The sequence below is a fragment of the Pomacea canaliculata genome, linkage group LG14 (assembly GCF_003073045.1).
Source record: "Pomacea canaliculata isolate SZHN2017 linkage group LG14, ASM307304v1, whole genome shotgun sequence".
Lineage (NCBI taxonomy): Eukaryota > Metazoa > Mollusca > Gastropoda > Architaenioglossa > Ampullariidae > Pomacea > Pomacea canaliculata.
This window is the reverse complement of record NC_037603.1, coordinates 14,602,704-14,625,116: the sequence shown is the minus strand read 5'-3', so window position 1 is coordinate 14,625,116 and position 22,413 is coordinate 14,602,704. Positions and strand designations below refer to the sequence as shown.

At 36.9% G+C, this 22,413-nt stretch overlaps 1 protein-coding gene across 1 annotated transcript; it reads right to left on the bottom strand.

Moving 5' to 3' along the window:
- Positions 1-369: 369 nt before the first annotated feature.
- Positions 370-22,304, bottom strand: LOC112555874 (BRCA2-interacting transcriptional repressor EMSY-like). The gene is given in 25 exon segments (XM_025224439.1): positions 370-5,875; positions 6,555-6,722; positions 7,002-7,081; positions 7,373-7,455; positions 7,794-7,932; positions 8,154-8,697; positions 9,110-9,273; positions 9,731-10,432; positions 10,655-10,713; positions 11,034-11,172; positions 11,719-11,827; positions 13,225-13,380; positions 14,017-14,132; positions 14,544-14,687; positions 16,028-16,165; positions 16,168-16,200; positions 16,568-16,706; positions 17,516-17,619; positions 18,047-18,275; positions 18,673-18,902; positions 19,189-19,317; positions 19,708-19,883; positions 20,209-20,283; positions 20,444-20,615; positions 21,166-22,304. Coding segments are annotated over 24 exon segments (4,080 nt in total). The 5' UTR covers positions 20,605-20,615; positions 21,166-22,304; the 3' UTR covers positions 370-5,812.
- Positions 22,305-22,413: the final 109 nt, after the last annotated feature.

Here is a 22,413-nt window from a genome sequence, read left to right as displayed (position 1 = left end):
CTTCAGATAGATATTTTATGTCAGTCTTTTGTTATGTAGTTTTGAGATTGGTAAGGTTTGGTCAAAGAGTAATCATTCAACTGTTCAGTGAAAATGAAATCTTCTGTAAACAAAGCTATTCACAGTGTTGTCTTAGCTATTGTCAAAGGAAAAGATTTGAGAAGATTTGTAGAAAAGGTTAAAAACATAATGTCCCTCAAAAAATACATCTTACCTACATCCTTTTTTTAGAATTTACATGTCTGCAGCTGTAAACACTCAATGAAAGATGAGATAATGCTTCAAATTGCAAATTCAAAGCGCAGGTGGAGTTTTCCCGCAGAAGACAAAACCTTCTATATTATTATAATGAACAAGAACTCTCATTAATAGTTTTTTTTAAATATTAGAAAACATTTATTTACAATAATAAACATAGCTGAACATTTCAATTAACATGTATGATAACAAGAGTGTGTACATGCATCTAATTTGTATGTGTGCATTTCCATGCACCTGCGAATGTAAATCCCTTTAAACGGTGCTCCCAGAAAATGTTGAACATTGGGCATTTTTAAGTAGTTGTTTTTGTAAGTGCCTGCTGCTAACATACAAAAAAATAATAATAATAATCTTCTTCAACACACAGCAGGACTTGAGTACAAATCATTGTGTCAATACAAAATGTGCAATTAAAAAAAAGACTGAACACACTGAAGTGACCTGAAGGTAAGAAAGCAAAATCATAAAGTGATATTTTTTAAATGGTCAAATTCTTAGTTATGGTTTAGTAAATAGAATGGGTATTGATGAGGGTATGAGAATTTTTATATCAATTGCCTATTTTGAGTGACTTCAACACTGCCGCTCTACACCTGCTCCAAATCTGACTGAAATATAATATTCTGTACTTTTTATATTTATTCCTGCCACAATAGTTTGCATATATCCAGGATGCATATATTCACACATGTATATGTAAGCACAAAGACATGCATCAGTCCAGATTCAGAACAGCTGTATCATTAAATCAGAAAATCACAAACTGGCCTTTCAATACTTGCACAAAATGAAACGGTCACCTTCTCCAACAATAAGACTCAAGTTTACAGCTGATAATGGACATTTGAACAGAGACATCAACCTGCAGATAAATATGCCATACCAAACAACAGATTCTCAACGTCGAAAAAAAAAAAAAAAAAAAAAACCCAACCTAAACATCTAGTTAATTTCTAAAGTGTTCCCTAAATGCTCTAAAAATTTAGATGAAAAAGTTGAGGGTCTGGAGATAAATACATACAGCCATCACCATTCTCAGCATTGTTGTCCAAGTCTCTGTCTTCTTGCATCTTACAGGCCTGCTTTGAAACTTTAATCCCAAGATTTTTCACTCTACAGATGAATTAACTAAAAGTTATTTCAGAAATAAAATACACCCATTCATCTTTATAATACTGAAACCTTGCCATCTTGAATGTTTACATTTCCAGGGCAGCTGCTTCTAGTTCTCACACTTCATTCAGCCCCAAGTGTGTTAGAAGACTATGACCTTTTCCCAACTTTACCCGAGGCTCTTAAATTTTGCGAGTTAATATCAGGGATGCAGCTCAGGTGGAGGGAGACTAAATATTCTATTAAAAAAAATGTCATAACTGCTTTGGCCAACAAGAAAAAGAGGATTTACTGGAGTTCTATGAGAAGACCACAGATAAAACAGCTCATCACCAAGAAGGGTATTCAAGAACACCGGACACCCCTGTAGCACTCCAACTGAAGGTAATGAAAGAGCTACTGACATCTCTGCCAGTAAGGCTGAATGGATAACATTTATATGAAATATATACTCTACAATATCAAATTTTTCATGGTTTATTGCTGAAATGTATCAAGCCTCCTAAAAAATTCCAAGAAAATTTCAGTTTAAAATTTTGATAAAATTCATTTTTAGGTAATTCTTGTGTGAGCCAAAAACAAACATCTGTTCTGGAGCAGTACCTTATGCAGACAATAAAGACTGATTAATTCAAAGCCAAAGGGTTTGTAGAATGAAAGCCGATAGCATACTAAATCTGCTAACATTTACTTACATGTTCATTAATCTGGGTCAGAGTTGATAAAACTGCCAGAGTAATGCTTTAGAAGACACTGTGTCAGCTATAGCAGTAAATGTGCCCACCTGGAAACTGACCATATCTCAGCTGACTCCCAGGAATTTACTCTTAGTTTTGTAAAAACAGTTTAAGCACAAGCAACTTTAGCCTTCATCAGTCAGTTCTTTTAAATGCATGGGCTAGCAGACTATTAATTGTCCCTAAGAGTGGGGAAAAAAAAAGAATAAACCGGATGAACACACAAGTATTCCGCAATTCCCCTTCCCCAGCATAAAATTCTGCAATCTAAAATGCCTGACTGACAAAATATGAATATTTAGAGCCAAGACATGAAAACTACTAGTAACCAAAAAGAACAATTGCAACATCACCTTTAGTTTCTTCACAGCAGATTAGTTAAACATAAAACATGCAGACCTTGGATACACAGAAGAGGGAAAAAAAGGAGTAAAACCTACTTGTAGATAAATGCAAAATGCAGATAATAAATAAATCTGTTCAGGTATTTTGATAATGTATTTTAAAGTAACAATATCTCATCCTGGGAGGCAGACAGCACTCCAGCAGCCAATGACACAGGATAATAACTTTCAAAAAACAGCAACCAATAAATATTAAGAATAATATTTGTTAACAAGATTCCTCAAGTAGATGCTGCAGGTCATTTGCAAATAATGAACAGCTGAGTGGCCTGAGAAAGATGGAACTTCTAACACCCTGTCACCAGGCTGACTATGCAACAGAGGGATACCAGCGGTCAATGGTAGGTCTTGTTTGTCACATACATACTCTCTTTGTTATACCATGTTCCAGATTTCATACTTTAGAAAAGAGTATTTTATATGCTCAAACTACAATTGTGAGAACATACATGCTATGGGATTATAAAAAGCACTGATAACTGCAATGGAATATATTGAATGCTTTAGATTCACATTAGAAAAATATTAGTTAATTAAAATGTTGACTGGAATATTGCACTATGTTAACCTGTTTGTTGTCCATATTCACAATCAAACCTCATGAAATTTTACACAAGAAAATCTGCAACATGTGAGACCATGCTTGTCTACAACATATATTATTTAAAGATTTATAAAAACTACTTAAATATGTCTATCAAGCACCTATAAGGTGTATTTTTCTATCTGTTTATGATACTAAGTTCATTCAACTTTGAGCTTAGTTTGACACTTCTGTTAGCTTTTAATTATTAAGCAGTTGGATCCACCTTTCACTAATTACTTTAGCTCTGTCATACCCAGCAGAAAATATATATATATACACACACATGTACTAACAAAAGTGCTGCATAAAATACAGCGCAGTCAGATGTTTTTGCGATGACATGGGTAATATTTTCTGCAAGAAAACATTATAAGTTACAGCCAGATAAGGGAAGATCTGTGACAACTTGGCCCATGTCTATAATTTTGGGCAAGGGACTGAATAAGCTGGTGTGCACTGGAGAGGATTGAAATACAAACACTGTATTAAGCACAGATCTTTTTCTACAGATAAAACTGCACAAAATTTCTATTTGACACTGACACTGAAAGAAAGAAAGGAACAATAAACAACAAAAACATAAAAGACCCCTATAGCTAAAATATGGTAATAAAAAACTCTTTGCTGCAAGTTAAAGGAACCATTTAACTCTATAGCAGTGTTGCCTAACCTTTTCTTGCTCGAGGGCTGGACTGGACATGATATAAAATCTTACAGGTCAGAACATGGCGGTTTTGCCAGAATTATAACGTTAAAAAAGAAATTATGTTGTGTCTGATTAAAATTAGCGGGCTGCATGAGGCACCTTTTGGACCAGATGTGGCCCCTGCTCTATAACATCAAACTGTAGTATCCAAACTTTTAAACTATTGTTTCAATCTCCATCAGCACGTTCTGTAAGATTTTGTCTGCAATCACACAAAAAGCAGTTAAAGAGACTTAACAGTTGAGTCAAACAATTGTTTTTACTGTTGTGAACACTGGGACATAGCATTTTTGTTTCATTTTCATTGAAATGATTAAAGTTACAAAGTGTAAGTGTTGCATTATCAGTTGAACCGAGAACAAAGCCTAATCATAAACTACTCGTTCTTTGTGCATATTTTCATGCACTGTTCCACTTCACCTGCAAACTATGACACTGAACACTAGGAACAGAATAATTGCTCTTAACTGTTTGATAGCCTACCCAGTAAGTTTCCTGACAAACCACAAGGGTCATCATTCATAACAATGATTTCCTAACTTCTCACATATGCCAGAAACAGAAAGAGTGTCCAAACAAAGGAAGATCTGTTAAAAATACAGAGCTCTTTAATTCTGGCAATATTGCAAATGGCCAAACAATCCTTCACATTAACAAGATGCTACCTGAAGCTGTCCAGCCTTTGATCAGTTTAATCTTTATGGTCTGCAGTCCCACATTACAAACTGATAATTACAAATCTCTCCCACAGGTGTTAACACAGAGAGTAAATCCATTCAAAATGAAACACAAAAGAACCATTCCCATATCTTAAGGCTTCTTAAGGTATCTATCCCTGGTTCCATTCAAATCTTACATTTCATAATGTAATGCCTGTACTAGTTCTTCCAACAGCATGATGCAACTGTTAATGTCAGTTTTCAATGTCAAATGTCTTTAAAGTAGCAGATGATCTTTTCCCTTACATACCCATCACATTACAAGCTGCATGAAAATGTCTTCAGGGTATCCGGTGCTTTTAAAGATTTGCTGCAAAAGCAGAGCACTATCAGTTTTACATCTTAAAAAACAAGTTGTAAGAAGTACCCCTTTACCCTGTCAGGTCTCACCCAACCCAAGCATCTTAAAAGGATTGAAGAAAACAAAATCTATATAACTACTACCTTCATTGAAGATAACAAATTAAAATAAGCCCAATATTACCACTCACAAAATCTTAGATAAGTAGTTACTCCTTATTCCCCCATGGGATGTAACAGCCACAGAAGGACAGACAGAAGAAAGAATTTTTGTGTTCTAGATACAGCTCTCCTCATTTATCCCACATCTTTACCTTGCAAAGATGCAAAAATCACAGACAAGATACCTGAACACCAACACATCTACTCCTAAAATAATCACTTTGGCAACGGGGGAGAAAAAATGTTCCAAGAGACATAAACACAAGTGCAACAAGGGAAAACTTGCTCGAAACAGAAGTTCTACTGAACATTTGTTTGCATTCCATAGATGGGTGCAGAATAAGGAATTCCTGATAACAAACCAGAGAAATGAAATCAATGCACAGGTTACAAGTCAGGAGCTGACTGGAGAAGTCAACAGCTTAAATGTAAATACACATCGCTTGGCAAGGTGCAAAAGTCAGTCAGTACAAGAATTAGCAACTGCAACGAACATGTACTCCTCTTCCTGTTGCTCCTTTTGCACCTTTATATTAAGTGGAGATCTCCTCCCCCACCTCACTAAGCTGCCACATGTAAACAATCAGCTGTTCAAGCCTTCACCATAAGTAGGCCTCCAGCTCTTCCATCTTGTTCAGATGCTTCATATTTTCAAGGTTTGCTTGACACAGACTAACTAGATGCAGTGCCATGCAAAAATTATTCTGCAGTAATGTCCTCTTGGCAGAATCACTACAATGAACGTCAGCTGTCCCTTTCATTGGCCGCAGCTGCCACAGTGTTCGCTCTTGATGAACCAATGTTATGCTTTTTATGCATCACTGTTAAGATTTGCCTGGACTTTTATCCAAACGAATAATTTTCTTGACTGGAGAACCTGTGTGTGCCTGAAGGAAAAGAATATGAAAGAAACACTCACACAACTGCAAAACCAAACCACTAAAACATTTAATTTCTTTGCAAATGTATTCATATCCATAATATGCAAATACAGTAAAACCTCTTAAGACCTTCCTGATTACAACCCCCTTTGAGTTTCAACCCGTAAATTTTTAATAGATGTATTTCACTATACAAACGTCATCTCTATCAAGACTACCTCCTCAACCCAACTTTATGACTGACAGTTTGTGAAAGTGAAAACAAACAAAAAAAAAAAAAAACATTTTAAAGAACTTTATTTCAATATTTAAATAAGTCAACTTGAATTTATAGGTGTTGAAATCATGGTTTGTTGAACGAAACTAAACTGGTTGATTTCCCTATTAGGGCTCTTCTCACCACCCAATTTTGTTGGATTTTAGCGAGTCTTAATAGAGAGGTTTTATTGTATTAGTTTGAGCATTCTATAAAGGCTCAATGCTGCATCCGTATGTGGTATTACAATGTTTTTTGGATACCTAAACTCTTTAAAATCTTTAACTGGTCTTGTCCATGTTATGTGCCCACACAAATACCTACAGGTATGTGCACACACACAGGTAAATGTCTATTTCAGCTCGACACAAGAACAAGCAAATATCATGCTCAAACAAAGAGATAAAATGTTTTATTTCCATCCCTAACCTTGTTAGTAGATTTGTCCAGAAGACGATCAATTTCTTGCTGGTAGAAATTAAATACTTGCACACAGTCTCGACAAACAAGAGTGCTGGGCAGGTTGTACAAGAAACAATTGCTGCGCACCAACAGCATGTCTGCATGAAAATCATCAAAATGTGCGTACTGGCCACTCTGAAACAATAAAGCCACCAATATATATGCTGTACAGTTTTATAAATGCTGAAACATGACACTGAAGTACACAGTTCTAATGCTGTTCCGCATAAAAATTATAAATTAAAAAAAATATAGATATATATATAATGCTGACTACTTATCACAGCTTACATGCTACACTTTCAATTTTGCAAAATATCTATTTTCCTACATAGATACCTTAATATTTTAACAAATACATAAATCTATAAATATGTCTGTGCATGTGCACACATACACACGCATTCATTTTACCTCGAGTTTTTTCCTTATGGTAGCAAAATCCATGGGATTCTTTATAATGGAGTAGTAATCAGGTGCATCTGCTGGATCGACTGTAAAAAATGACAAATATCTTTTCCTTTCAAACTTCACGATGAACACCATTTATACAGATTTCACCCATGCCCATCTAATTTGAATTCAGTTTTGTTTTGAATGTTTCTCAAAGTGTATTTCTAAACTACATTAACAATAAATGAACGAAGTCTCGGGGGAAAAAAAATGCCAAAGAAGTTAGCTGAACATGTAAGTAAAAATAAAATATCAAAATGTTTGTAAAGTTATCCATAAAAATAAACAAACATCAATTCTGTCTAGAGACTGCTAAGAAGAATAATCCTTACCTGGCTGTGTAAACCAGGCTGCTGCATTAAGCTCCCCCTTTTCCCTATTTGCTCCCCTGAAGCGACTCACTCTCATCAGAATGCTTGACACACAAAAAAGCACGAAAACAGCTGCCCTTAAGCTTTCACACTTTACTTTGACACAAATAACATTTCTCATTATCAACGTAAACCCAAAATCGAATATGGGGAAATAATAAGAATGTATGGGAAAAGCACTCAGCTGCTTATTAGCAGAACAGACAAGTGCATAAGATGCTACGTCACTATCAACCACTCCACACAACCCCATCAGACATCAATTCAATTCTATGCAATTCTCATCTTTTATGCAACTCTCGCATTAGAACGAACAACATTTTCAATTACAAATGTAGAACTCATTTTATGAAATCAGAGACACTAGTTATGTTTTGCTTACTTAGATGCTGCCCTGACCCAGCTGCTCCCAGATGACCCAACAGCATCTTCTTCCAGGACAGGAGGAGGTTTCCGTTTGCGTTTGCTATGCCTCTGAGAGTTATTGGGGTCAAGCCCATCACCGGCAATTTCTGCTGTGCCTGTGAAAAGTGTAAGACAAGGTTTCCTTAATGCAACTTACAGTCACTCATGTGAATACCAGAACTTTAAAATAGATCTACCTATTTGATATCATGTGCATACCATACAGTTCTTTTTTTAATGTAAAATAAATCTATTTAAATACAAAGGCAGCCAGGTATATCATAAAGTGTACATCTACCCTTGCCCTGCACCAAAACTAATAAATAATTGTACAAACCTGCATCAGGGATGGAAATCAAGTTCACCTCATCATCTCCTGTTGAAGAAAAGTCTGCTGTGGATGACACTGGCACATCAGGTGATAAAACAGCTATATCTAATTGTCGCTGAGTGTCCACTTCTGATTGTGTATGTCCATCATGCACTAAACGAACTGTCCCAGTTAATTCTGTCAAAGGTTTAGAAACTGTTAATGTCCTTCTAGATAAGGGGTCAATGCTTACTGGCACAGTATTTTCTAAAACAAACGTCCGTGAAGCAGTCAGAGGAATAACCTCTGGTTTTGTTATTGTAGTTGATGCCACTGAACCTGGCAAAGCACCATGGATAGAGTTGGCATTGCGTGCATTAGCCACAACTGCTGCTGCCGATGAAAGTGTTGCTAGTGAGGTGGCTGAAGCCACAGATGAAGAAACAGAAACTGATGCAGAGGGTAGCGGTCCCAGGGCCCCTGATGACATTGTAATGAAGCTGCCATTTGTCGTGGTGCTACTTTTGCTGCTGCTATGCGTTGGCACAAATGATGAGGCATCAACAGGTAGCTAAAAACACAATAAACATGAGTGAAGACTGGCAAGCACATTAAATCTTGACAATGACACCCAAAACTATGACTCCAAGTTTCCTTTTTATATGCGAACTTTATTACATGCTGCTGAAACATCCAGACATTACTCTAAACTCACCACAATCACAATGATAAAATTTAATAACCCAAATGCATTACTACAATAATATCTGCTTATGCCATGATATACACATAACATTTCCACCAGGCACTATCTGCTATTGTGAACATGTCAACAATTCTCTAATGGCTAAGGAACTTTCATTCCTCTTTACACTATCGTTAATTTTTTTTCAAAAAGACTTGCCATCTACAATAAAAAGTTATGATGGGAGGACAGACAGACAACGATTCAATACATGCATGACAAGCAGCTGCAACTTTACCTGTTCGTGAGCGATGATTTTGATGCTGGCTGTCCTGCTATCTTTCATGTTCTCTAGAGGCATGAAGGCTGTTTGTCTGTTGGCCACTGCCCATGGTGACTGCAGAGATGCTACTGTGGAAGGGGGCAGGTGTGAGGCAGGTTGTGTCAACTGAGGAATGATGTCTGTCCACAAAATAAATCCACTGACAGGGGTGTCTGTCAACCAGCTGGCAAGTACAATCTTAATTCCAACTGTTAAATACAGTGGACCTTCTAAACTACGGACCAATCAAACATAATTTGGTCTCATTGGGAAGAGTTCTTGTTTGGGAGAAGGAGCTCTCCATGTCATCCATGTGAAAAGCCACAAAATCTTCATGTACACAAACACACACAAAGTATATTCCGAATTGAGGTTGTGTATATCCTTGCTTTTAGTATTAACATTCTTTATCGCAAAAGAAAAGTTGATATGGGATGGGTGTTTGATTTTCTTTTCTGGTTATCTCATACTACTTTTTAAAAAGTACATCATGTTTCATGTAACTGTTAAGAGGGAAAAATAACAGCAAATTATGTAGACATAAAATTATGTCTCCTTTGCCTTTAAAAATGAATCTAATATCACCAAACAACATACCTGCATCAGTCTGTTCAATCTCTTCTGATGGAGAATCTGACTCCCCTAGAAGGATGCTGGTAAAGTCAACCACTTCAGCAGTGGATGATGCTGGCTGAGAAGCATTATCCACACTGTTCCCATCACTGACAACATTCATGATGTTTGTTTCAGGGACATAGTTCTCACTCCCGTCTTCTGTGAATTCGTAGGAATCCAAGTCAATCTGTGCCTGCGCCAAAGAGCTGCTAAGTAGGTCCATAGGCTGTGGCGTGACAGCAGGATGCTGGGCAGGCACAGACACAATTAAAGGTTGAGGAAGAGCAGTCTGCGGGGCAACTGGTTGCTGGAGATGTGTTGAAACAGAAACGATTGGCAATCGATCTGCTTGAAATGCGGAGTCCTCTTGACCACTGCTTGAGACCTGTGGTTGAGCTGCAGCAGTGGATGGTAAAACAGAACTATAGAAAAGGCCAGTCTGTGGATCCAGTTCACCTTGCTGTACTTTGACGTCAGTGCTGGAGGTAGAAGGTAAAGAGTCACTGTCCGTCAGAGGTTTCTGCACCTGGTGGGCCATGCCCCCAGGAAGGCCACTGTTCACAGCTGATATTTTGCTGGCATGAACTATAGCTTTTCTGACCACCTGATTCGGCCCTTGAACCCCCTTTTCGATGTCAGTATCAGAGACCTGGTGACCCTGGTTCAGCAAGGTCATGGCTTGTTCTGGCAAGGAGATGCACACATGTTAGAGTTACATTTAAAAGACGGTGGGAGTGGTTGAAAAGGAAAGAATGGTATAAGAAAAAAATCTGCTTAAATACTATTTAATTCATGAACAACTGGTATCTACAACAAGAAGGTATATGAGCTGTTTTCTTCCTAACATGTAACACTATTCTTGAGACTGGTGTCTACAAGAAGAAGGTATATGAGCTGTTCTCTTACCTAAAGTGTAACACTGTTCTTGAGAGCCAGGCCCCTGCTGATCATGGGCACTACTGCTCCTGCACCAGCACATCATGCTTCATTAGCCCACAGATTCAAGGCCAAGGATTTCCAATGACTCAGTACACATATATACTGGTAAACCATTTACATTGCTTTTAGCTATGACATTTTGTTTGGTGCTTTTATCACAAACTTCTACATTTCTATATTTATCACTCAGAGGAAATTGTTCTCCATTTCTCAGGACTAAGAAATGTTAATTCTTCAAGCCTATGAATCATTTGTGGTCCAAACAGAACAAATTTAAGCCAATAGCATATGTTAAAGACTATAATGAACATTAATTAGCATATGTTTAAATACAATTAAAGCTAACCGATTCACAATTTTAGCTCCACTGTTCTGAAGTCCAATCAATGCCTGCATGGCTGTAGCATCAGCTGAGTCTGGAGTCACAGAAGTTGTCTCTTCTTCTGTCACATCATATTCAAACCACTCATTGGCTCCAATACCACCTTCAATACAAGTCAGAAGTGGATCTTTCAGGAGAAATTAAGAATGTTCATATATTCATGATTTTTACATAACTGGTGTAAATGTCCATCATTAGAGGCAATGTTTGGGTCAAGCAGATGACAAACTACATAGAAAGCTGTTGAAACCAAGAGGCTTGGCATGTTCTGCATAAGCATTCAGATCACTTTTTCTATTTGCATAAGTACCTGGATGTTTACTATGTCAAAAAGAAGACTTCTAATATAACAGTCACTTGAAAATTTTCAATAAAAACACAATCCATACAGGACCTAAAAGACAAGGCATGTGCCATTGAATATTTCTGTGATGGGTACTCAACAGTATTACAATGAAATTCGAGTACAATTACAATGGAAGTATCTTGTTCAAGATAGATCTTTTGTTTATTTGAAGTACTCACACTCTCATGTTTATGTGCATGCATCTATGCACACACTCAACCAGTCACCCATGCTACTTGAACACACCCCTCTAATAATAAACAATCTGCCAGCAAAGGAACTGAAATGCAATTCCATACACACCCGAAGATTCTGAACTGCCTTCAGGTACAATACCAGCAGCCTGTATGAGTTCAGCTAGCAAAGATGATGTCCTGGCTTCGGCTTCCACTACTGGCCTCTGAGGTACTCCCTACAACAGTGTACGATGCCCTTCATTTGATGGCCTGTTCTGTGTACTACAACCATCTCTTTTTTCTGATAAGTCATTTAGTTTGCATTAATCTTATAAGAAAATATATTCATACTTCAAAATCTGATTGTGATAAGGTGTACAGAAGTTTCCAATACATTGCTGAAGGTTTTTAATCCTTTTTATTATTTTGTTTTTGTTTTTAAAGGCCAAACTTTTAGCTCAGGGCAGGAAAGAATGCTTGGACCCAAAGAAGGGACCCGAGAAGCATGTGTGATGCTGGCTACTTAAGTGGTCATTCTTTACTATTTGCTTCCATTTGGCCCAACAAGTACCCTCACCTTCCTCTGCCAGATTGAATCTATTTTTTCCTGCCAGACAGTGAAAGTTTGGCCTTGAGATTTGAGAACAATCACACGAGGCAAGGCACTGCAGCATTCTAAAGCTCTATTTCTACAGTTACTTCCCTTAACTTTATTTCCCTTCGAAAGAAAAATGGAAATAGAAGCAAACACGTTATTTCTAGTTCTTAGAGGTGATCTGTACTTCTGTAAAGATGGTATTCCTGATCACAGGCAATTTTCATGTCACAGACCATTTTCAGATCTCTATGTAAAGCAATTTTTATGTAAATTTTCCCCTAACCACCGATTTCACTTAGACAAAGTCATAAACAAACATCCCTTTACACAAGGAAAATGTATTAAAATGCAGACACTGTATATTCAACATGCACCATGTGTACCATGCCTGCAGACCTATGGGAGCCGACTTAGACATGATTGTCAGCTTCTCAAAATGGTGATTTGCAAAATTACAATGAGTTACATGTTATGCTAAAGATATAGTTATGTTGGTATCCCACCATGAAACAAATGTTCCACATTAAATACATCTAAAACCACAACATATCAAGGCCTTACGCACAGAACACCTTCTTTTGAGCTTTTTTACCTGTTCAAATGTGTGCATTTAGTGATAAATCTGTTAGTTTTTTTTTTAAAGTCATGTAATGTGAAATCCGTAATAAACAGATAGCCCTATATTTGTGGAACTGACATTACAAGCAACATTCCAAACCATGTTACAGCATTTATGAGTAATTATTGTGATAAATCATTTATTTTATTAAAGTTTTGCAGAAATCTAATACAACTTTATTGATCCCCAGGGGCAATTCAAAATAGTGCTCATACTAGCAATAGTATATAAATATACATGGAATAAAAAAAGAAATTATAAATGTCCATGTTGAAATATTGTCTCTCACGCACACATTCTCCCTTTCCCACAGATACTACATTTGATCTTAGACAAAAGGCTCTCTCCCACACACACACAATTCCTAACAACAGCAGATCAACATTTTGTCTTAGGTGAAAACATGCAGTATTTACCTGTCTGCTAGCATCCACATTACCAGCAGTTGTAATGATGACTCGGTGCTCTGGAACTCGACCACCAACACCTGTAATTGTGCCAACATTGCTACTTGGGGAGATGCTAACAGACACTTGGCGCCCTGACTCTTTCTGAATGAAGTTGGCCAATTCCTGTTACAACCACAATTTAGCAAGTTTCATAGTGAATAAAGTCTGAGTTGAAAAACTGATGTTAAACAGTACCTACATATTAAATATCTACCACTCTCAGTAATCCCTCATTTGAACGATTCTTACTACAGGCAGACTGAAATGGTTCAAGTAGATTATGGTTGGAAAAATGGTTCAGGGGCTACACAATCTTTTCTGAGGAGAGAAAAAAAAGAGTGGAAACAGAACAACAGTATGTGAGATTATCAGGGTCAATAATGGGCTTCTTCAGAAGTGGGGTGACAACAGTATGCTTAAATAACAGCGATACAGCACCCCTCGACAAAGAGTGGTTGTTAATGCCACTGATAACTGGAATCCTCAAGGCACTCATGCAGGAGATGAGTCAGACTCAGGTCAAGAGAGCTGGGTTTCTTCAGAGAGTTTACAATGATCTTCCTTTCAAGATAGAACACAAAACATTCAAGGCACCAGTACCCCATTGCTACTTAAAATAAGTATTTCCTTTACATCACTAAGCTATTGTCAGTTTTAGTTTATGTACTACTCGAGTAGTACAGCTATTGTCAGTGAAACCATTCATGCACAAACTGATATGTGTTCAGCATATCCAAGTTTTCTTATTTTGGCCCTTACCTTTTCAAAAGCTGCAGGGTTGGTGATAACAGTAGTTCCACCCTTAGGCAGCTGAGTTGGTAGTGGTGGACGTCTAGGCTGAGTCTTTTGCACCACAATCACATTTGGTTTTGACACTACACACACACAAATACAACAAAAAACCAGTCTGACATATCAAACACTTTTGGAAACTCAAACACAACTTTTTCAGCTAATGCTCACAGCAAGCAAATTCACATAAAAACTTGGCCAGTTATGCTGCAGCACAGTACTCAATTCTCACAAATTTATGGTAATCTCAGATCAAACATACACCAAAATATAATAGTAAATATATAAACTGCAGTTGGAAGTTCATTTAGACTATGGGTGAAATAGGCCACATTTAGTCTACAAGTGAAGAGGAAATTCAGACATACTTCATCCATTTGTTATTTACTAAATGTATGCAGCAACAAGTACTGCACAACTTTTGGCCAAAGTAGCAACGCAATCCTAAAAGCATAAAAAAAAAACATTTGGGCAGTATGCCTCAACAAACATGCCTGTAGTGCCTCCTGCTGCCGACTTGACTGCTGTAAGATGCAACGTCTTGGGATTGACAGTGACAACATTTGAAGCTTTGGATGTTGTGGCGATTACCCGCCCCCCTGGTGTAGTAATGTTGAGTACCTTACCACCAGATGCTGCTGTGGCACAGCAAACAGAAAAAGATAATCATGTGAGATTATAAAGAAAGCACAGCAAAACTTCTGATATAAGAACACCATTCAGTTTAAAACCATTCCTACATAAGAGGCATCCCTTCGTCAACATGAGAGGCTGAACAAGCACCTTGATAACAAGTCTCACAACAGTGTGAAAGGTGCCTGCTGTATATATTTACAAGAAATTTTGTCTTTGTATTTATCATATGAATGATACATCAGCATAGCCTTAAAAAACATAACAGATACTTGGTTCAAGGAAAAGGTGTTTTTTTCCACAAGCATGGAGGAAGCCTTGCAAGTTTAGAAGAAAATCAAAATTGCAGACCATTTCAGATGCTTTCTTGCCATGTGCGTTATGCATGAGAGCAGTTATTTAGAGCTAACGCAAGACAAAATTATCTGTAATCTTAAGAAATAAACACACAAGCTCTTTGCTTTACATCAGCAAAACACAATTATGACTAGGACAGGGTTAGAGTTGACTGCTCAAAACAAAATGGAGGATAACCAAGGTAACAGGCATCGAAAGGTACAGTATCCACTAACTGGCAGGCTTTTTAGTCCTCCTGTCTTCTACTAATTTACAAAGATCCCCACAAAGGACCTTTTCTTGAAGTATTTCAAGTCTCAGACATTGTCATTCCTCTAATCCATTACAGGACAGACACCATAATACATGACATACTGGAACTTCTTCCTACTTCTTAATAATTACCGGGACGGTTAAGTGGTGCAACGGTTAGCACCTGTCACCAATACAGTGAAGGTTGGCTGTCCTGCGTTCAGCTCTTGTCTCTGCTACACTGACTTTCTCTGCATGTGGCATCTGTTTACAGGCTGCCTTGTAGTGATACAGCCTTAGTTGCTGGCTCGGTGTAAAACACCACTTTCTCCACCCCCCCACTAATAACTTCCACATGCTCAGTCTGCTTAGAGGTGCTGTTCTTTCACTGAACATGACACCTGTTTACAGGGCTTTCTCTGGATATGACACCTATTTACAGAGCCAGCTGCTCTGCCATGATATAACCTTAATTGCTGGCTCAGCATAAAACACCCTACCCACTCCACTCAAAATGATGCTTAAGAGTTACAGAAATCACTGATTTATTGCAAAAGACGCCATCTTTAGTTCCAAACATCTCTGCACTCATGTTTATCAGGTATTTACCAATCAAAGGTCAAATCAAAGGTTTCTTCTCTCCTTCCACCTCAAAATTTCTTTTCCAAGCAACAAAGGGGCAACCACAATGATGCTAAAAAAAGCACTATTGATCAAGGCAATCCAAGGAGTTTAAAAAGCATTAGACTAAACCTACTGGTGTAGCTGCCAACAGACTTGGGAACCATGGTGACAGTGGTGTTTCCAGATGATGATGAAGACCCAGCATTGACAACCACCACAGGTGTTCCAGGAGAGCCAGTTAGCTGGGCTGGTTTGGGCAGAATCTTGCTGGTCCTCCTGCCATGCTCTGAGTTATAATCTTCATACCTGCATCATAAAATTATATGCATGTTAATTATATGCATGTTTATATGCATATATAATGTAACTAAAGTTAAATGGTGTAGAGAAAAAAAAACCCACCTGAACTTGCAACTATAATAGGGAAAAAAGCTTGATTAATCAAAAGAAATCAAACACATGTAATTCCAGTAAAATACTCTTTTCTTCTTTTGGCTACCTACATTTTTGTTGATATTGCCAGGACATATCCTTTAATACTTAAACATAACTTACTTTTTGTTCATGGTCAGCTTTTTTGTCTGCCAATTTACGAATTATTAATTATTCAAATAAGCAAAGCAGGGAAGATATCCAACTTAAAATTAATTGGCATCAACCAAATGCACCTCACCTCCCTCCTGCTTGATCTGGATGGGTTGTGGCTTGGGCAATGTCTTCACCTGTATGTTATGGATGCTCTGAGGAGATGGTGGCACCGGTTGTGAGCTTGTTGGTCCCATGGGGATGACAACTCCTGGTTTGGGCTGAGGCTGGATGAGATAATGAGCAACAATCCAAGTCTTGCTACAAAAAATGGTTGACAGACCTCAAATGTACATCAATACAACTGATTACAGCTATCATTATCTCACACTAAATTACTGTAACAATAGCAAACTGCTGTAATTCCCCCCTCCCCAATTTTTGAGGTAAAGACTCGTCAAATTTATAAGATACACATCCATTTACATAAGCTGTTCTGTATATAAAAAGGCAAACCAGGCTGGCTGTCTATGTAGTGAAAAGCAATGCAGTAATAATTGTATTGATACTACAGTGCAATCACCCTTACACCACCATTCTGTAAAAGATAAGCTGCCTTTTTAATCATCACCTTGAGGTCATGGTTTAGAATCAAAGGAAATCTTTGTTAGAGGGAGAGTACAACTGAGTCATCATGGAAATCTTGGAATGGAAGTCATGCTTTAATACTAAGGAAATCATCTTTGATCAGTCTTGTTTTCTTGTTAAAATGTAAAGATCTACTCATATTCAGATTTACTGTCAAAACAGTGCTTTTCTCCTATCTCTGAAGATGTCAAATAATTTTGTTTAAATAGCTACATCCTCATATACAGCACATCAGTAATTCCCAACAAAATCAATAAGGTAAATCCAAAAACTTTCAACACCAACATATGGTTCTTTGCAAGACTGTCTTAAAATGAACTCTTGGCGCAAGCATGTCATTTGTCATAGTGCTTCACATGACCAAAGAAAGGTATCAGTCACAATCTTCACCTAAGCAATCTTGACAATTGTGCCTTAAGTTTAAGTGGTTTTTTTAATGATTGCACACCTGTGGAAAGCGTTGCCTGGGAACCACTTTTGGCCGTGGCTTTGCAATGTTCACGGATGGACTAAACACAGGTGATGATCCCACAACTGATGTTGGCATTGTAACTGCAATAAAGAAACCTTTTATTTATACATAATTGTATAAATTTTCATTCTCTCTTGCACATACAAACACACACACACACAAAGGTAAAATGTTTAAAACCACAATAAGGTATCCACTCCTACCTCAGTATAAGGCCTTTAATGGCAATAAGGTTTCCCATGACAAGTAAAGATTAAACCTGAGTTCTGAGAAGTCGGTAGTTACTGACCCGTTTCAAAATCTGAAGAGAATGCAAATGATGCTGATCTCACTTCCTATCATTTCTTGTCACTACTGTGGGGGATTGTTCATGGTAACTTTGAAATTACACAATTTTAAAGAAACTAGCCTGCTACTTCACTCCACTATAGCCCTTACTACATATTGAGGAAATCTGTTCTTCCTGCCTACAGGTAGCTATTCCAAGCTTTTGTTTTGTTTAGTTACCTGTAGCAGAGGAAGAAGTTGTGATTGAAGTAGTAGTCACAGTAACAACTCCTCCCACACTGTTGTTGGCCTGGGCAATGCCTGGACTGCCTGGAATAATGATAGATGTGCGAGTTGCACCAGTCTGGGAGGTGGCCGTGGAAGTCGAGGCACGAATGACGGGAACGGACATGGATCGCTGGAAGACACTAGAGCCTGAAGACTGGCCAGAACTTGTCACAAGGATCACCTGAAATTGTGGGTTTACAGACTAAAGATAGATGACAATTTATTTTTAAACAATCATTTCCACCAGAAACACAAGGACACACTATTCTAAAACCTCCCATCACAGCTACCCTTGCTTCTAAATTTTCTTCTTTTTTTTTAAAAAAAGCAAAATAACTTTATCAAGGTTTATGTATGATGTGGCAAATAGCATTTACAAATTATATCAACATAAATTTTTTCATAGTATGTTCTACAGCCAATGACAAAATGTATATCACGCCCTGCTTTGAAAGGGTCGTCGACCCATCAAATAAATATTTCAATTCTCATAGAGAAATTTTATTTTATGTGGTGATTTTGCTAATTTACTTGAAGACAATACATCTATGTGCATTGTTGCAATGTGAAGTGCTTACCTTTGGAGGCTGCCCACCAGGCTGAGAAACAATGGTTCTCCCTTGAGGACTTTTACTGATTGTGATTTTAACCGGTGATGCACTGCCTGGAGTACTTGAAGCAGTGGTATAGGAAACACGAGCTGTCTGGGTTTGCGTGGAGACAGTGGCTGCTCCCAGACCATCAATCGAGAGGCTCCTGCGCTGCCGACGACCTTGTGGCTCATCTTCTTCTTCCTGATTTAGCATACCTGCAGAATAAGGGGAAAAAAATTTTATACCAGTGAAAACAGACAACTAAATATTATTTCAAAGTGCATGGAAAAAACTGGGTAAAGTCATCAACATCTCATCCTACACACTGATGCATCCTTTCATCTATGGTGCATTTGTTCGATAAAAAAATTTAACGTCTGTAACTAAAGCATGCTTATGTCTGAAACTTGGTATGTCAAACTGAGATTGAATGAAAAACTAAATCAACATTTATTTAATACTCTTTCTTCATGAATGATTGAGCTAACATCTATTCCTAACCTTTGATATGAATAGAAGTACCACTAGGCAATACAACCACATTCGATGTGGGACTAGATGACCTGGAAGGCTTTGCTGCAGGTGATGTATGGATGGATGCTGGAGTGGAGGTAGAACTCTGATTTGCCACTAGACACAAGTACACACTAAAAGACTTCTAAAGACCATAAAAATGAATCAAAATAGGCTATTTTAGTCATGTTATAATCATTTTCAGGGGTAATCTTTTAGTAGCAATTTAAACTACATCTTTGGATGTAACTCTCTACACTGCTGTCAGTTATATAATGCAAATGGCATTATATAACCCCGAAATGCACAAGAAATAATTTTGTATCAATGTTAAGCTAGAAAGCACCAAACAGATCACAATTTTCACTCATTTAACAAGTAAATAAGACAGAACTAAAGACAGTAAGTCAAAAAGTTATTAAATAATTCATATATATATATATTTCATTTAACTACATGCATTCCTTATTTGCAGCTTCAACAAAATTTGTAAGAACAGACACATACATTCTTTATTTCCTGTTAAAGCTGGATTCATGAGCTGTGCATTCTTCTCAGCCACTTCCTTTGCTGCTTGTGTTGCAGTCTGAGTGAAAGCTGTTTGTGGCACTAGTCGAGGCAACAGTGGAACTAGTCGTCGTCCCTCTATAAGCCATTCTGACGCAGCTGAAGTACCACTGTTGCTGCTGACAGAAGATGAATTACTGGTAATATCTGCCAAATCTTTCTTTTATAAAGCATATTTAATTAGCTTAGTTGAAAAATCATCCTTATTAACAAAAGGAGCATTTTAAAGTTTGAAGGTTCACAACCATGTTGTAAAACTATATCACCTAATGTAAAAACTCTGGGGAAAATCTTAGCTCTTTCAGGATTAAAGAAAATATATTTCAGTGCTGTAAAACAATGTAACAAACCAAAAACAAATTTTTGAAACAAATTACTGCCTCTCTTGAGTTAATACCATGAAAATAATTTAATTTACAAAGATCATGCAATTTAAAATACCTGTCTGCAACAGTAGTTAATTTTTCATCATTTACAGCACGTCGAACCTCTGCACGATGCCGCTCTGTAGAAATGCTAGAATAAAAAAAAAGTTGTTTTTTACTTTTCAACAGTAATTATTTTCATACTGTTAATTGCTATAATACATAAAATTAGCTATCTGCACACACACACACACACACTTTCTCCCTCTATCACTTGTGAGCAGTTTGTTTTGTGGAATAACAACAGTCACCTAAGCATTTGTTGAAGATCTTGCAACACTTTTTTCTTCTCTCGAGAGAGATCGCCTTGAGCACGAAAAGCGGATATAATGGCACTGTATGCTTCAAGCTCAAGACGACGCAGTATACGTTTGCACTCATCACGAGAATAATCAAGCAGCATTGGCCACATCGTTGACACTTCTGCAAAGAATTTAAAAAAAACAGAGCATCTTAATAAATTTACTTCATACTCTTTCAATAATTCAGCAAAAATCTGGACATTTCCTTATCGACGAGTAAACTACAACTGTCGTTTCTTAACTTTCAGTCGAAAGCGATTTAGCAAAATTAAAACCAGTTCATTCAATTTATGCGCATCATATTATAATAATATCATAAGCACTGGAAGCTTTCGGTAAGCTCTAATGCACATCATAAAATTCCGAAATCTAGTGCACAAATTAGTTTGTCATCGACCTAGCCAAATCATGAAAATTGTACTACTACAACACCGGACAATAAATTTAGTCTTTTCTTATTTCGTAAAGATTGCATAGCTTATTTATTATTATATAGAAATTAAAATAGGATTGCACTTGTCATTTCAAAAATCAGTCAAGGTAAATAATAATACAAGTTCAAATTTGGTCAAATGCTATACTAATATTGCTCTAAAAAAAAAAAAAGGTGACGGTTTTTCGATGCTTGCTGAGGGGCTTGACGATTTTTGAAGTTTAGTGACTGAACTTACCAAATTTGTAGGACTGTAACCAGCGCAATTGAAAGACAAGAATGTCTTTCTCTATTCTCAAAGAAATCGGATCACTGTTACGTTAAAACTTTGTCAAAACCTGCAAAATTCTTCTATTAAAGCAGAATTTACAGATTTTTTCCGCCATGTTGAAGTGGCGGGGGCTATCTGCGCATGCGCCAATATTGTCAAGAGGTAAAAATCATTTAGCTATCTTTTGAACTACTATAATTCTTCGTCATTTTTTACATAACTAGACTATAATCTGTTTGATGTTATACTCTGTGTTTCAAGGGAACACATTTTTCATTCATTTTTCGACTAATTTTATTTATTGAAATAAATAATGTCGACAGTAATAAAATACATCATTTTGACTGATCAGCAATAATACAGTTGCTACTTCACTCGTTTTATTAGCTAAGCAATAAATAAAAATAAATTAATAACACATTTTCATTACGAAGGGTTTCTTTCAATTTCTTTAATATGAACATTGCATTAAGTATACTTCCAAAGTGGTCTCAGGTAAACAAAGCAAAACTTGTCAAACTTTTTATGAAAACCAGAGGGTTAAACGAAATAGGAATGATGGATTTTCAAAGATGTGTTTATTTATTCTTCTGCTACCGTAAGAGGATCAAAATATTTTTAACAGCAATTATCTTTACTAGTTGTACACATAATCAGCATATACATTATACAGAGTCAAGCAAGACTTTTTTGTGTTAAAAGCCAAGAAAATTGAAAAGACGGGTGCAGGGCACTGAAAATCAGATAATGTCAACACCCATTTGATCAAAATAATTTTAATAAAGCTGAATAGTATCCGTAGTGCATCATATACCAACAATCATCTTGCAAAAGCTTGAAAGCGCAGACATACGATTAACATAAATTTTTAGATATAATACTGTATTAGAATTTTAATAAAGCATAATGCATATGCTAATAATTGGATGGCTAAAGACAGAGACAGTCCAATAAGAGAACTTAAATAATCTGCCAATTATCTGAGTCTAGTCACATTTTGATTATCATTAACAGATTTTGCGAAGATGTATTCATATTTGAGAAACTCCGGGCAGTCTCTTTTCACAATTAGAGTCGTTGCAAATTGTAACTCGTTTCCTATTAACTTTATGCACCAAATTTGAACAGCTTCCAGAACTCTTTGGATAATAGGCCAAAATGTGTCGAACTATTTTATAGTTTTGATGGTTAACAGTACATATTGTCACCTGTTGA